General features: G+C 40.3%; 1 protein-coding gene across 2 annotated transcripts in view; it reads right to left on the bottom strand.

Annotated features, from left to right (window-relative positions):
• Positions 1 to 30: 30 nt before the first annotated feature.
• LOC139559594 (SH3-containing GRB2-like protein 3-interacting protein 1) overlaps positions 31 to 16,922 on the bottom strand; it is a 51,165-nt gene continuing 34,273 nt past the window's right edge. Inside the window, exons 7-18 of one of the 2 annotated variants that reach the window (XM_071375719.1) lie at positions 15,930 to 15,998; positions 14,991 to 15,731; positions 14,656 to 14,777; positions 12,309 to 12,450; positions 10,657 to 10,768; positions 10,416 to 10,451; positions 9,998 to 10,153; positions 9,335 to 9,467; positions 4,389 to 4,594; positions 4,185 to 4,249; positions 2,883 to 3,047; positions 31 to 2,617 (exon numbers count right to left, since the gene is read on the bottom strand). In XM_071375719.1, coding sequence (XP_071231820.1) covers positions 2,595 to 2,617; positions 2,883 to 3,047; positions 4,185 to 4,249; positions 4,389 to 4,594; positions 9,335 to 9,467; positions 9,998 to 10,153; positions 10,416 to 10,451; positions 10,657 to 10,768; positions 12,309 to 12,450; positions 14,656 to 14,777; positions 14,991 to 15,731; positions 15,930 to 15,998 — 1,970 coding nt within the window. In that variant the 3' untranslated portion in view covers positions 31 to 2,594. The remainder of the gene's footprint in view (positions 2,618 to 2,882; positions 3,048 to 4,184; positions 4,250 to 4,388; positions 4,595 to 9,334; positions 9,468 to 9,997; positions 10,154 to 10,415; positions 10,452 to 10,656; positions 10,769 to 12,308; positions 12,451 to 14,655; positions 14,778 to 14,990; positions 15,732 to 15,929; positions 15,999 to 16,922) is intronic. The other variant, XM_071375720.1, reaches the window with a different exon arrangement.

The following is a 16,922-nucleotide window of genomic DNA, read 5'->3' as shown; positions in this document are numbered from 1 at the left end:
AAATGTACAAAATAATAATAAAGACATCCATTTTCATTTCCAATATTCTCCCATTCTTTATTACCAAGTAAAACAGGTATTACATTATATTAACTTTTTATATATTTACTCTTAAAATCTTTGGATGGGAAATGTACATGGTATGTTTGCATATTCAGTGTCCTATGCAGTGAATAAAATACTGACAGAAAAAACGTTTATTTGTATTTGTGAATACTTTTTAAAGGACCAGTAAGGCTCAAACAAATAAATTAAATATTGCAACCAGGACAAAAAAAGTAAAGTTGAAATACATTTACCATAGTTATTGATAATGTCAAGGATAAAAACACTCTTTTGTCATTGGTCACGACTCATTTTGAATATACTGATTTTGGAAATAAGTAACAATAACGTGAGTTAATTCTATTACCATTGTCATAAAGTGAAAATAGTACACAAAACATTTTTTCTCCTTGAGATGGGCAGGAGCAAAACAATTACAGTTACACAAAACTATTTGTTGTTGGTGTGCAAGTCGGGAGGAAACATAGGAGGACGTTACTGGAATAGTATCATGGAAGTGTGATAATGTTGTTGTGGATTCATGCCAAAGGTCAAAGGTTTAAAGTTTAAATCTTCAGGTGAAAGGTCAAACACGATGACATGACTAGAAGTTACAGTAAAAAACAATCACATAGTACACGTACTATAACAGACGTAGGTCTGAATGAACCTGGTTACATTAGACTGAACGCTACACTCACTACTGTTTTCTTTACCCAGTCTAGGTCAGAATAGCATTGGATTAGGAGGGGGGGGGGGGGACTCTTTTGTGTGCTGCTGGACATCCTAAATGTCTTGAAATAAATGAACTAGCATTGTAGAGTAAAAAAAGGATAAAAAAAAAAAAAACATTTGAGTAACGCAGATTTGGACAGTCAGTATTTTACAAGAAATCCACATTAGAAATAAAACAAAACAAAAATGTGTTCTGTAATGTATTGTAAAGGCTATCACCAACCGTATAACATAAATATGATTTGACAAACACAGAATCACCCATATGTCCAAAGGGATATATGAAGAAGCTTCTTTCATATTTACACTTTTTTACAAATTGATTTTCAATATAATGCTATTAGAAAATGATAAAACATCTATTAACTCCACATGGTGGAAAAACAAGAAACATAACATTAGGGGCTTCCGTTAAATATTCATTATTATTCTATTTTAGATAAATCATTCTTGAAGCACTTTTCCATCTTCTTTGATGTCCCCCGGTTATACTTACCAGCGGGCAAAACTGGTTGAAATGACCTCATAAAGACCTACTTCTAACCAGTAATTGATGTAATTCTAGCATTTACATTTTAATCATTTAGCAGACGCTCTTATCCAGAGCAACTTACAAGAGAAATTAGGGTTAAGTGCCTTGCTCAAGGGCACATCAGCAGATATTCCACCTAGTTGACTTAGGATTCAAAACAGTGACCTTTCGGTTACTGGCCCAACACTCTTAACCGCTAAGCTACCTGTCACCCTAACCAGTTGTAATGATGTCATTTCAACCAGTAATTCTTGAGTAGGACTCCTGGACACAACTCCAAGGGACAAACAGAATCCAGAAAGAAATGTAATCTGGTCCCAGGCAACTCTGCTATTCAGCCTGTAAGGTCAACTGCTTTGTTTTTGTCATCCACAAATCAGGAAAACAATATGAAATCATTCTTGATTTTTTTGTGAATGGGTGATGCTCAATCTTGCTCCCAGCAAAACACACAACCACCACATACATAATAACGTTGTCTGTACGTTAACTCCAAGTTGTGGGCCTCAACGTGCTGGTGCAGTACCAGCTGGTACCATATCAGTTGAATCAACCCAATAAATAAATAAAAAACATCAAAATGTCATCCTAACCCTGCACGTGGAGTTCTGGTCATAATCAATTGTTTTTGTCATAATCAATTGTTATGTCATAATCAATTGTTCTTGTCATAATCAATTGAATTAACAATGAACGACAACAGTGTCTATCTATTCACATAAATCTGTCCAGTGCATCTTCCATCCATCACCCATTCACATAGAATTCTTCTCACAAATAAGGCTGGATTACTGTATGTGCTGCCAATGATAATTGACTTTGCTAAATGGGAGTAAATGTGTTGAATACATTATCTTTCATTATGATTTCTAAATGTTTTATTGATTAGGATGCCCAATATCCGACGCCAATGGTGACAGCTAGTCTTTCTGGGGTCCGACACATAACGAAAACATTACAGACAAAAGATTTTACAACTGACCTCAACAACCCTCAAGGTGCACAAAACGAAAAAAAAGCGGTGACTACTTGCATAAACTCCAACAGTGCGACTACTGTATTTGAGTGTGTTAAAACATAAAGCAATACCCTGGTGAACCCTGGTGGACAGTGCGTATTACATCACATCCTGTTGTTGCTGCTATGTCATCAGTTACCCCTCCCTGCTCAAGCATTAGGTTTCAAACGTTTCTCAGTTGGTAACTTGTATCGAATGAAGAATCCATAAAAAGTCTCTCATCATCCTCACAGTCAAAAGGGTTCCATTTTACAACAGTGGTGACTAGTTGTCCGCCAGATATTTCCCTGTAACGGAGACACAAGCAGAGTATTCAGAATTCCAACTGTTTGCTATTGCCAAAGTGTTGTTGTCTTGCTTTGTTTTCATGGTCAGGCAACAACGTCACATTCAGGGTTAGAATCAATACAATTTCAGTTCAGTTTCAAACGGGGCCCATGATCCCAGAACGTGTGACAATGACCATGGAAGTAGGCAAGACAGCACAAACCGATCTGGGACCAGGCTAGTATTTTCATGCTTCCCTCACACACAGAACACACAGACACTGACCTGCTGCAAATCTCTTTTTGACCAGCGAGAGCCTGTAGCCAGTCCCCACCAGCTGGATGTCACAGCCTGACAGAGTGCTGCCCTCGCTGGTGAACTGCACCGCCAACTGGGACGGCTTACTGGGACCCTCTGTCAACTGGAACCTACCCAGTAGAGCCCCCACTCCTATAGGAGAGAGAATAATGATGATGGTGTTGATGGTGATGAAGATGACGACAAAGTTGAGGCAGATGATAACAAAGATGATGAGGAGGAAGAGGAGGAAAAGAAGGAAGACAGGAGAGGAGAAAGACAGGAGAGGAGGAAGACAGGAGAGGAGAAAGAGGAGGAAGACAGGAGAGGAGAAAGAGGAGGAAGACAGGAGAGGAGGAAGACAGGAGAGGAGGAAGACAGGAGAGGAGAACGACAGGAGAGGAGTACGACAGGAGAGGAGAACGACAGGAGAGGAAGAAGACAGGAGAGGAAGAAGACAGGAGAGGAGGAAGATAGGAGAGGAGAAAGACAGGAGAGGAGAACGACAGGAGAGGAGGAAGATAGGAGAGGAGAAAGACAGGAGAGGAGGAAGACAGGAGAGGAGAACGACAGGAGAGGAAGAAGACAGGAGAGGAGGAAGATAGGAGAGGAGAAAGACAGGAGAGGAGGAAGACAGGAGAGGAGAACGACAGGAGAGGAGAACGACAGGAGACGAAGAATACAGGAGAGGAGGAAGATAGGAGAGGAGAAAGAGGAGGAAGACAGGAGAGGAGGAAGACAGGAGAGGAGGAAGACAGGAGAGGAGAAAGAGGAGGAAGACAGGAGAGGAGGTAGAGGAAGAAGAGAAGGAGAAAGAGGAGGAAGACAGGAGAGGAGGAAGACAGGAGAGGAGAAAGAGGAGGAAGACAGGAGAGGAGGAAGACAGGAGAGGAGGAAGAGGAGGAAGACAGGAGAGGAGGAAGACAGGAGAGGAGGAAGAGGAGGAAGACATGAGAGGAGAAAGAGGAAGAAGAGAAGGAGAAAGAGGAGCAAGACAGGAGAGGAAGAGGAGGAAGAGAAGGAGAAAGAGGAGGAAGACAGGAGAGGAGGAAGACAGGAGAGGAGGAAGACAGGAGAGGAAGAAGATGAGGAGAAAGACAGGAGAGGAGGAAGAGGAGGAAGACAGGAGAAAGAGGAGGAAGACAGGACAGGAGCAAGAGGAAGACAGGAGAGGAGGAAGATGAGAAGAAAGAGGAAGAATGAGAGGAGAAAGAGGAGGGACTAGAGGAGAGGAGAAAGAGGAGGAAGAAGTCACAGGAAAAGTGAAAGAGGAAGAGAAAGATCACCTACCTCCATTTTCAGACCTTTGGGAAAGGCTTGATATCTTCCATAGAATATTCTGCTGTTCTGGGTTCCTTACAGAGAAAATAAAATACAGTTATAGTTGCCTTTATTATTTCAGTGACACTAACCTGGATAAATACACTGTAAATGTACAATTCTAAGATTAAATACATTTAAAAACAATCTCAGTCAGCAATTCATTATCCTCACCAGGTGGCAGTGGGGATCATGGCTTGGAGTTTGGCCACGCCCCCGTCCACAGGGACCAGGAAGTGGATGTTGTGGAGGGGGGAGGGGGCTGCGGCCATGGCCTCCATGTTGTATTTGTAGTCTATTCTGAGGTCCGTGCTGGTGGTGTCGCCACGCCAACTCACCGCCAGGTTCAGGGGAGTAGACTGGATCCCCTCAGCTGCCACCTAAGACACACACACAAGCACACATAAGCACACACACACATGTAAACACGCATAAGCATACACACACACATACGTAAGGACACGCACTTCATTGCACTTGTTTAACAATTACATGCCATTGTGACTATACAGTATACACTGTATGGAATTACATTCCATTGTGACTATACAGTATACACTGTACGGAATTACATTCCATTGTGACTATACAGTATACACTGTATGGAATTACATTCCATTGTGACTATACAGTATACACTGTACGGAATTCCATTCCATTGTGACTATACAGTATACACTGTACGGAATTACATTCCATTGTGACTATACAGTATACACTGTACGGAATTACATTCCATTGTGACTATACAGCATACACTGTATGGAATTACATTCCATTGTGACTATACAGTATACACTGTACGGAATTACATTCCATTGTGACTATACAGTATACACTGTACGGAATTACATTCCATTGTGACTATACAGCATACACTGTACGGAATTACATTCCATTGTGACTATACAGCATACACTGTACGGAATTCCATTCCATTGTGACTATACAGTATACACTGTACGGAATTCCATTCCATTGTGACTATACAGTATACACTGTACGGAATTACATTCCATTTTGACTATACAGCATACACTGTACGGAATTACATTCCATTGTGACTATACAGTATACACTGTACGGAATTCCATTCCATTGTGACTATACAGTATACACTGTACGGAATTACATTCCATTGTGACTATACAGTATACACTGTACGGAATTACATTCCATTGTGACTATACAGCATACACTGTATGGAATTACATTCCATTGTGACTATACAGTATACACTGTACGGAATTACATTCCATTGTGACTATACAGCATACACTGTACGGAATTCCATTGTGACTATACAGTATACACTGTACGGAATTCCATTCCATTGTGACTATACAGTATACACTGTACGGAATTACATTCCATTTTGACTATACAGCATACACTGTACGGAATTACATTCCATTGTGACTATACAGCATACACTGTACGGAATGACATTCCATTGTGACTATACAGTATACACTGTACGGAATTACATTCCATTGTGACTATACAGCATACACTGTATGGAATGACATTCCATTGTGACTATACAGTATACACTGTACGGAATTACATTCCATTGTGACTATACAGTATACACTGTACGGAATTACATTCCATTGTGACTATACAGTATACACTGTATGGAATTACATTCCATTGTGACTATACAGTATACACTGTACGGAATTACATTCCATTGTGACTATACAGTATACACTGTATGGAATTACATTCCATTGTGACTATACAGTATACACTGTACGGAATTACATTCCATTGTGACTATACAGTATACACTGTACGGAATTACATTCCATTGTGACTATACAGTATACACTGTACGGAATTACATTCCATTGTGACTATACAGCATACACTGTATGGAATGACATTCCATTGTGACTATACAGCATACACTGTACGGAATTACATTCCATTGTGACTATACAGTATACACTGTACGGAATTACATTCCATTGTGACTATACAGCATACACTGTACGGAATGACATTCCATTGTGACTATACAGCATACACTGTATGGAATTACATTCCATTGTGACTATACAGTATACACTGTACGGAATTACATTCCATTGTGACTATACAGCATACACTGTATGGAATTACATTCCATTGTGACTATACAGTATACACTGTACGGAATTACATTCCATTGTGACTATACAGTATACACTGTATGGAATTACATTCCATTGTGACTATACAGCATACACTGTATGGAATGACATTCCATTGTGACTATACAGCATACACTGTACGGAATTACATTCCATTGTGACTATACAGTATACACTGTACGGAATTACATTCCATTGTGACTATACAGTATACACTGTACGGAATTACATTCCATTGTGACTATACAGTATACACTGTACGGAATTACATTCCATTGTGACTATACAGCATACACTGTATGGAATTACATTCCATTGTGACTATACAGCATACACTGTACGGAATTACATTCCATTGTGACTATACAGTATACACTGTACGGAATTACATTCCATTGTGACTATACAGCATACACTGTACGGAATTACATTCCATTGTGACTATACAGCATACACTGTACGGAATTCCATTCCATTGTGACTATACAGTATACACTGTACGGAATTCCATTCCATTGTGACTATACAGTATACACTGTACGGAATTACATTCCATTTTGACTATACAGCATACACTGTACGGAATTACATTCCATTGTGACTATACAGTATACACTGTACGGAATTCCATTCCATTGTGACTATACAGTATACACTGTACGGAATTACATTCCATTGTGACTATACAGTATACACTGTACGGAATTACATTCCATTGTGACTATACAGCATACACTGTATGGAATTACATTCCATTGTGACTATACAGTATACACTGTACGGAATTACATTCCATTGTGACTATACAGTATACACTGTACGGAATTACATTCCATTGTGACTATACAGCATACACTGTACGGAATTACATTCCATTGTGACTATACAGCATACACTGTACGGAATTCCATTCCATTGTGACTATACAGTATACACTGTACGGAATTCCATTCCATTGTGACTATACAGTATACACTGTACGGAATTACATTCCATTTTGACTATACAGCATACACTGTACGGAATTACATTCCATTGTGACTATACAGCATACACTGTACGGAATTACATTCCATTGTGACTATACAGTATACACTGTACGGAATTACATTCCATTGTGACTATACAGCATACACTGTATGGAATGACATTCCATTGTGACTATACAGTATACACTGTACGGAATTACATTCCATTGTGACTATACAGTATACACTGTACGGAATTACATTCCATTGTGACTATACAGTATACACTGTACGGAATTACATTCCATTGTGACTATACAGTATACACTGTACGGAATTACATTCCATTGTGACTATACAGTATACACTGTATGGAATTACATTCCATTGTGACTATACAGTATACACTGTACGGAATTACATTCCATTGTGACTATACAGTATACACTGTACGGAATTACATTCCATTGTGACTATACAGCATACACTGTATGGAATGACATTCCATTGTGACTATACAGCATACACTGTACGGAATTACATTCCATTGTGACTATACAGTATACACTGTACGGAATTACATTCCATTGTGACTATACAGCATACACTGTATGGAATGACATTCCATTGTGACTATACAGCATACACTGTATGGAATTACATTCCATTGTGACTATACAGTATACACTGTACGGAATTACATTCCATTGTGACTATACAGCATACACTGTATGGAATTACATTCCATTGTGACTATACAGTATACACTGTACGGAATTACATTCCATTGTGACTATACAGTATACACTGTATGGAATTACATTCCATTGTGACTATACAGTATACACTGTACGGAATTACATTCCATTGTGACTATACAGCATACACTGTACGGAATTACATTCCATTGTGACTATACAGTATACACTGTACGGAATTACATTCCATTGTGACTATACAGTATACACTGTACGGAATTACATTCCATTGTGACTATACAGTATACACTGTACGGAATGACATTCCATTGTGACTATACAGCATACACTGTATGGAATGACATTCCATTGTGACTATACAGCATACACTGTATGGAATGACATTCCATTGTGACTATACAGCATACACTCTATGGAATGACATTCCATTGTGACTATACAGCATACACTGTATGGAATGACATTCCATTGTGACTATACAGTATACACTGTACGGAATTACATTCCATTGTGACTATACAGTATACACTGTACGGAATTACATTCCATTGTGACTATACAGTATACACTGTACGGAATTACATTCCATTGTGACTATACAGTATACACTGTATGGAATGACATTCCATTGTGACTATACAGTATACACTGTACGGAATTACATTCCATTGTGACTATACAGTATACACTGTACGGAATTACATTCCATTGTGACTATACAGTATACACTGTACGGAATTACATTCCATTGTGACTATACAGTATACACTGTACGGAATTACATTCCATTGTGACTATACAGTATACACTGTACGGAATTACATTCCATTGTGACTATACAGTATACACTGTACGGAATTACATTCCATTGTGACTATACAGCATACACTGTACGGAATTACATTCCATTGTGACTATACAGTATACACTGTACGGAATTACATTCCATTGTGACTATACAGCATACACTGTACGGAATTACATTCCATTGTGACTATACAGTATACACTGTACGGAATTACATTCCATTGTGACTATACAGTATACACTGTATGGAATTACATTCCATTGTGACTATACAGTATACACTGTACGGAATTACATTCCATTGTGACTATACAGCATACACTGTATGGAATTACATTCCATTGTTACTATACAGTATACACTGTATGGAATTACATTCCATTGTGACTATACAGCATACACTGTATGGAATTACATTCCATTGTGACTATACAACATACACTGTATGGAATTACATGTAATAACGTGTACTATGCAGACGGTCTCACCTGATATTTGATCATATCCACATTGTAGTAGGTTGCTTGAGGCTTCTGGTCAGCCACTCTCCTCAGGTGGCTCATCAGGTTTGGCATATTTACCCAGAATTCCTTGGTGTCCACATTGGACATGGTGGTGTCACTAAAAACAAATACATGACTTGGGCATTTTGGGTTTTCTGATGGTGCAATATTACAATGACTTTATCTGATTCAGGTATATTATCACATTATCGTGCATGTTTTCCAATAATTTGTTTGGTCAGCCTGGTAAGTGGTTTAACCAGGTTTCAAATCACAGGGGTGTCTCTCCCTAACCAATCACAGGGGTGTCTCTCCCTAACCAATCACAGGGGTGTCTCTCCCTAACCAATCACAGGGGTGTCTCTCCCTAACCAATCTGAGCCAGCGTGTCAGGCTGAACAACACATTTTCCTGTGACTACATTCATGATAAAGCACAGGCCTTATTGCTTAAATGTAATCATTAAAACGTGTTGCTATTGGTCCTGTGAATGTCTACTATGTTTAGGGGAATCCACCAAGAGTCAATGTGTAGCTCCAATCCTGGCCACTATGGGACATCATTTGGAACATGCCCAAAAAATTAAGAATATGAATTCCTTGCCCCAAAACACAATATTGAGTCAGTGTACTGTATAATAAGCCTTACCAGCACAGTAGGTGTGGATTGGGGAGGACCTGCTCTAGCCGGCAGTAGTTGCTGATGCTGAAGGTGAGCACGGGGGCAGACGGGTGGCTGGCAAAGTGCCTGGTGATGCCTGCTGGGAAAGACAGCACCATCTCCCCAGTGATCTTCACCACACACCTGGATCATGCAGAACAGAGCCAGCTCAGTGCTCAGAAACGGGTCAGTCAAAAGGAGAAAAACTACAGTACCCAGAATCCATAAGGGTGCCACAAACAAACTACATTTCCCACAGAAATATCCACAGAACAATATATAGCCTAGGCACATTGCATTTCCCTGTGGGGACAACAAAAGGAGACAATACAGTTTGAAATGGAAATGAAATAGGCATACAGTAGTTGCAATATGATATATATCAACAATATCATAGCCATCTTACTTGTTGCATTTATTCTGATGAGGGTCGCTTTGCCGGCTGAAACATCATGTTGTCATGAATTTGCATTCACATCAGTATTAACTTTGATATAAATTTGACATCAATGTTGTTATTCATATCAGTATCAATATTTCTACTTGTGTTAGCATTAGCCTAGCTTTGAGAGGAATAGCCTAGCATCGATAGGAATAGCCTAGCTTTGAGAGGAATAGCCTAGCATCGATAGGAATGCTAGCCTTACTTGCTGGGGTCGGCTCCTTTGAAGTAGGCGTTGATGGTCTCGGTGAAGGCAGCCGCCACGGGCAGAGTGTCCTGGGCTCCCATGGTCAGTGGGCTGGGTCCTCTGGAGCATCCTGACACACACACACACACACACACACACACACACACACACACACACACACACACACACACACACACACACACACACACACACACACACGGTTGATCATCACATAAAAGGCACTATCTCAGTAGCAATATCCCTTCCTGTGTCTGTAACGGCCTACAGACATGTGGTCAGATGAGCAGACATGCGTAAGGGACAGAGAAGGGAAGAGCATAGAAATGACAAGATAGAAGATTGGACAGATCATAGATAGCGAGACCAGAGAAACATGGACAGCCAGGGTGGTGCCGTACAGTACGATAGCCTCCATGCACTGGTACTGGGTCATGTTCATTAGGCACCAAACTGTCTGAAAGGGACTACCTGAACTTGTCCAATAAGAAATGCTAGTTTTCCGTTTCCGTTGCAGAACGTTTTTCCCCGCATTGTGCTCTAATGAATACGACCCTGGTACGACTCACCTTCAAAAGACAAATAAAACCGGCCATGGTCAAACCATACCATGGTTGGCTGTTTTTCCTCTGTTCATGTGGAGAGAGGTAGAGGACATGGAGGGAGGGAGAGGGGGATGAGAGGCAGGCAGGAGCAGAGGAAGAGAAGAAGAGGAGAGGAGAGGTGGATGAGTTACTGGAGGTATAACCCCATCACAAGACAGAGGGCAAGGCCAGAGGGAGCATGATGGATGGATAGAAAGAAAGTGTGCAGTCTTGTGGAGTCTGATTGGAACATGGGAGGTATAGATGACTGTGTGTTTAGCAGAGTGAAGATGATGGCGCGGCAGGTAGCCTAGTGGTTAGAGTGTTGGACTAGTAACCGTAAGGTTGTTGGATCGAATCCCGAGCTGACATGGTAAAAATATGTTGTTCTGCCCCTGAACAAGGTAGTTAACCCACTGTTCCCCGGTAGGCTGTCATTGTAAATAAGGAATTTGTTCTTAACTGACTTGCCTGGTTAAATAAAAACACTTTAAAATATGACGAGGGAGGTGTGTGTATTCATCACACAGTTTTTCCCATTATTGCTTCTCTTATCTGTATTTTTTTGAAACTGCATTGTTGGTTAGGGTCTCGTAAGTAAGCATTTCACTGTAAAGGTCTACACTTGTTGTATTCAGCATTTCACTGTAAAGGTCTACACTTGTTGTATTCAGCATTTCCCTGTAAGGTCTACACTTGTTGTATTCAGCATTTCCCTGTAAGGTCTACACTTGTTGCATTCAGCATTTCACTGTAAGGTCTACACTTGTTGTATTCAGCATTTCCCTGTAAGGTCTACACTTGTTGTATTCAGCATTTCCCTGTAAGGTCTACACTTGTTGTATTCAGCATTTCCCTGTAAGGTCTACACTTGTTGTATTCAGCATTTCACTGTACACCTGTTGTATTCGGCGCATGTGACTAATACAATTTGATTTGATTTGATGGTGAAAAAACCTGTTTCACAAAAGTCATATTATGGGCTTCAAATGTGACCATACTACCATTGCATATGTTAACACCAGAGACACACACAGGTGAATCAGGTGCTATGGAGGATGGTAGTACCTGTAGTGGATATGTTGAGCTCTCTCCCCAGGGTGGGGGTGGAAGCTGCGCTCAGCAAGGTGATAGAGGAGGAACTCTCGGCTCGGGCCAGGGGGGCGAAGGGAGGAGGGCTGCCGGAGACTGGGGGGCTGAAGGGTCGAGCCTGGGGGAGGGGGGGAGAATATCAGTACCCTGTTGCTGTACCAAACATTTTCCCAACACAATGTAATGTTAGCAGAGCAGCCGCAGTTAGGTTTAGTAGTATCTCTAACTTTGTGGAAATCAGGTGAAGAAAAACTAAGAGTCACAAGTCTAACATTCTAATAGTATCTATCACAAGTCTAACATTCTAATAGTATCTATCACAAGTCTAACATTCTAATAGTGTCTATCACAAGTCTAACATTCTAATAGTATCTATCACAAGTCTAACATTCTAATAGTATCTATCACAAGTCTAACATTCTAATAGTATCTATCACAAGTCTAACATTCTAATAGTATCTATCACAAGTCTAACATTCTAATAGTATCTATCACAAGTATAACATTCTAATAGTATCTATCACAAGTCTAACATTCTAATAGTGTCTATCACAAGTCTAACATTCTAATAGTATCTATCACAAGTCTAACATTCTAATAGTATCTATCACAAGTCTAACATTCTAATAGTATCTATCACAAGTCTAACATTCTAATAGTATCTATCACAAGTCTAACATTCTAATAGTATCTATCACAAGTCTAACATTCTAATAGTATCTATCACAAGTCTAACATTCTAATAGTATCTATCACAAGTCTAACATTCTAATAGTATCTATCACAAGTCTAACATTCTAATAGTGTCTATCACAAGTCTAACATTCTAATAGTATCTATCACAAGTCTAACATTCTAATAGTATCTATCACAAGTCTAACATTCTAATAGTATCTATCACAAGTCTAACATTCTAATAGTATCTATCACAAGTCTAACATTCTAATAGTATCTATCACAAGTCTAACATTCTAATAGTGTCTATCACAAGTCTAACATTCTAATAGTATCTATCACAAGTCTAACATTCTAATAGTATCTATCACAAGTCTAACATTCTAATAGTATCTATCACAAGTCTAACATTCTAATAGTATCTATCACAAGTCTAACATTCTAATAGTATCTATCACAAGTCTAACATTCTAATAGTATCTATCACAAGTCTAACATTCTAATAGTGTCTATCACAAGTCTAACATTCTAATAGTGTCTATCACAAGTCTAACATTCTAATAGTGTCTATCACAAGTCTAACATTCTAATAGTGTCTATCGCAAGTCTAACATTCTAATAGTATCTATCACAAGTCTAACATTCTAATAGTATCTATCACAAGTCTAACATTCTAATAGTATCTATCACAAGTCTAACATTCTAATAGTATCTATCACAAGTCTAACATTCTAATAGTATCTATCACAAGTCTAACATTCTAATAGTGTCTATCACAAGTCTAACATTCTAATAGTATCTATCACAAGTCTAACATTCTAATAGTATCTATCACACGTCTAAAATTCTAATAGTATCTATCACACGTCTAAAATTCTAATAGTATCTATCACAAGTCTAACATTCTAATAGTGTCTATCACAAGTCTAACATTCTAATAGTATCTATCACAAGTCTAACATTCTAATAGTATCTATCACACGTCTAAAATTCTAATAGTGTCTATCACAAGTCTAACATTCTAATAGTATCTATCACAAGTCTAACATTCTAATAGTATCTATCACAAGTCTAACATTCTAATAGTATCTATCACAAGTCTAACATTCTAATAGTGTCTATCACAAGTCTAACATTCTAATAGTATCTATCACAAGTCTAACATTCTAATAGTATCTATCACACGTCTAACATTCTAATAGTATCTATCACAAGTCTAACATTCTAATAGTATCTATCACAAGTCTAACATTCTAATAGTATCTATCACAAGTCTAACATTCTAATAGTGTCTATCACAAGTCTAACATTCTAATAGTATCTATCACAAGTCTAACATTCTAATAGTATCTATCACAAGTCTAACATTCTAATAGTATCTATCACAAGTCTAACATTCTAATAGTATCTATCACAAGTCTAACATTCTAATAGTATCTATCACAAGTCTAACATTCTAATAGTGTCTATCACAAGTCTAACATTCTAATAGTATCTATCACAAGTCTAACATTCTAATAGTATCTATCACAAGTCTAACATTCTAATAGTATCTATCACAAGTCTAACATTCTAATAGTGTCTATCACAAGTCTAACATTCTAATAGTATCTATCACAAGTCTAACACATGTAAAAGTGTGCCATACCAGGTCTCCCATTGGTTTCCCAGGGGGCAGTTTGGGTCGAGAGGAGGGCCTTGTAGGAAGAGGGGGAGGTACTGGACTACCTCCTGACAGGGGCGTGGCAGGGCGAGGTGGAGAGGAGGGGCCTGTAAAAGGAAAAGGGAGGACCTATGACCCCTATTAAGATTATGACCAGCCATGACCTCTAGATCCAATAGCAATTGTAATAGAGCGAATAGCAAAAGTAATAGAGCGATGTTAGAGCGATGTTCTATGGTTTCCTAGAGTAGTAAGCTACCCATTGTATTTCTATGTTTTCCTACAGTGGTAATCTACCCATTGTATTTCTATGTACTCACCACTGCCTGGGCAGGGTCCGGGGGAAGACACCATGGGCCTGTAGGTGGGCGGGAGGAGGGGGGACGGCATGCCCCTGAAGCCCGGGGTCAGCACCAGGGGCCAGGACATAAAGTCAGGCTGCTCCTCCCTAAGGAACACCAGAGGGGAAGGGATGCCTGCCCGAAGGGAGCGCTCCGCAGGCAGGGGGGGAGGGATGGGACTGGTAGGTGCAGGGAAGTACTCCAGTGGGGCAGCAGGGGCAGAGGGAGCAAGGGAGTACTCCAGTATCTCATCATCATCCAAAAACAGACTAGGATTGATGGCGATGCATGGCAGGGAGTCTGGGGGCAAGAAGTTGGGAGGCAGTGGGGGAACGGGTTCATTTGGAGGGGGAATGGAGATGATGGAGATGGGCGAGTCGGGGGGAGAGGAAAAGGGCGGCGGGGAGGGGGGAGGCTCATCCGGAGGAGGGCCCGGGGAGAGGCAGGGGGAGTCTGGGGTGGAAGAGAAGGAGTTGGGCGAGTCAGGAGGAGGATAGGCAGGGGGCGGAGGCGGGGCCGGTTCTTCCGGTGGGGGTGGTCTCTCACTGTTGAAGCTGACCCATCGGGGCGAGGCCCTGCCCTCATTGATCCGGGAGGATTCCATGGGGCCGAACACATCTTCCAGGTCAGGCACGGGGGAACCTCTGTATGAGGCTGGGGATTGGACGTTCAGGTAGATGGGGGCGGGGCTTGAGACTATTCTCCCATTGTGTAAATCAACTGCGGGAAAATAAAAGTTCAGAGATCTTCCTGAGTTCACTTCTATCAATGCTGTCCAAAGAACAAATGGCAAGTGTGCACGAGGCATGGGAATATGGAAGCTGATTCATGCCAAAACAAATACAAATAAACCCATTGAAGTTTTGGCATGAATCTGCTTCCATATGGGAATTATGGTTACTAGCAAAATAATATTACCGGAAGAATCAGACGAAGAATAGCCTTGACTAGCTGCTTGAATGTTCTTGGGAGGAAGTGGAGGAGGAGCTATAAAGAGAGTGACACTGTTATATAATGTTGCCGGAGGGGATGGCTGCCGTTTTACGGCCTCCTAACCAACTGGGCTATTCTGTTGGTTTTTCACATTGTTTGTAACTCATTTTGGACAAAATGTTGCTGCTACCGTCTCTTGTGACCGAAAAGAGCTTCAGGATATCAGAATAGCGATTACTCACTTCGAACTGGACAAATATTTTTTATTTAATGAGTCCGACGCAAAGGATATATTGCTTTGTCAAGACAAGGCCCAAATCCCCGTCATCAGCATGAAGATGGTGATGTTGTACCCACAGCGTCTATTAAAACATTCCCCAACCAGATACCATGGATTGATGGCAGCATTCGCGCAAAACTGAAAGCGCGAACCACTGCTTTTAATGGTATGGCAACTGCTCGGCATCTGACCGTAAGGCGCTACAGAGGGTAGTGTGTACGGCCCAGTACATCACTGGGGCCAAGCTTCCTGACATCCAGGACCTATATACTAAGTAGTGTCAGAGGAAGGCCCAAAAAATTGTCAAAGACTCCAGTCACCCAAGTCATAGACTGTTCTCTCTGCTACTGCACGGCAAGCGATACAGGGGTACCAAGTCTAGGACCAAAAGGCTCCTTAATTATCAGCTTCTACCGCCAAGCCATAAGACTGCTGAACAATTAATAAAATGGCCACCCGGACTATTTACATTGAACCCCCCCCTTTGTTTTTACACTGCTGCTACTAATGGTTTATTACCTATGCATAGTCACTTTACAAATTAACCTCGACTAACCTGTAACCCCGCACATTGACTCGGTACCGGTACTCCCTGTATATAGTCACTGTCAAGGAATTTTCTTGTGTTACTTTTCTTTTTTTGTTGTTTATTTAGTAAATATTTTCTTAACTCTATTTCTTGAACGGCATTGTTGGTT

This window comes from Salvelinus alpinus, chromosome 30, assembly GCF_045679555.1.
Source record: "Salvelinus alpinus chromosome 30, SLU_Salpinus.1, whole genome shotgun sequence".
Lineage (NCBI taxonomy): Eukaryota > Metazoa > Chordata > Actinopteri > Salmoniformes > Salmonidae > Salvelinus > Salvelinus alpinus.
The sequence above is the reverse complement of the archived record's forward strand: the minus strand, read 5'-3'. Positions and strand labels throughout refer to the sequence as shown.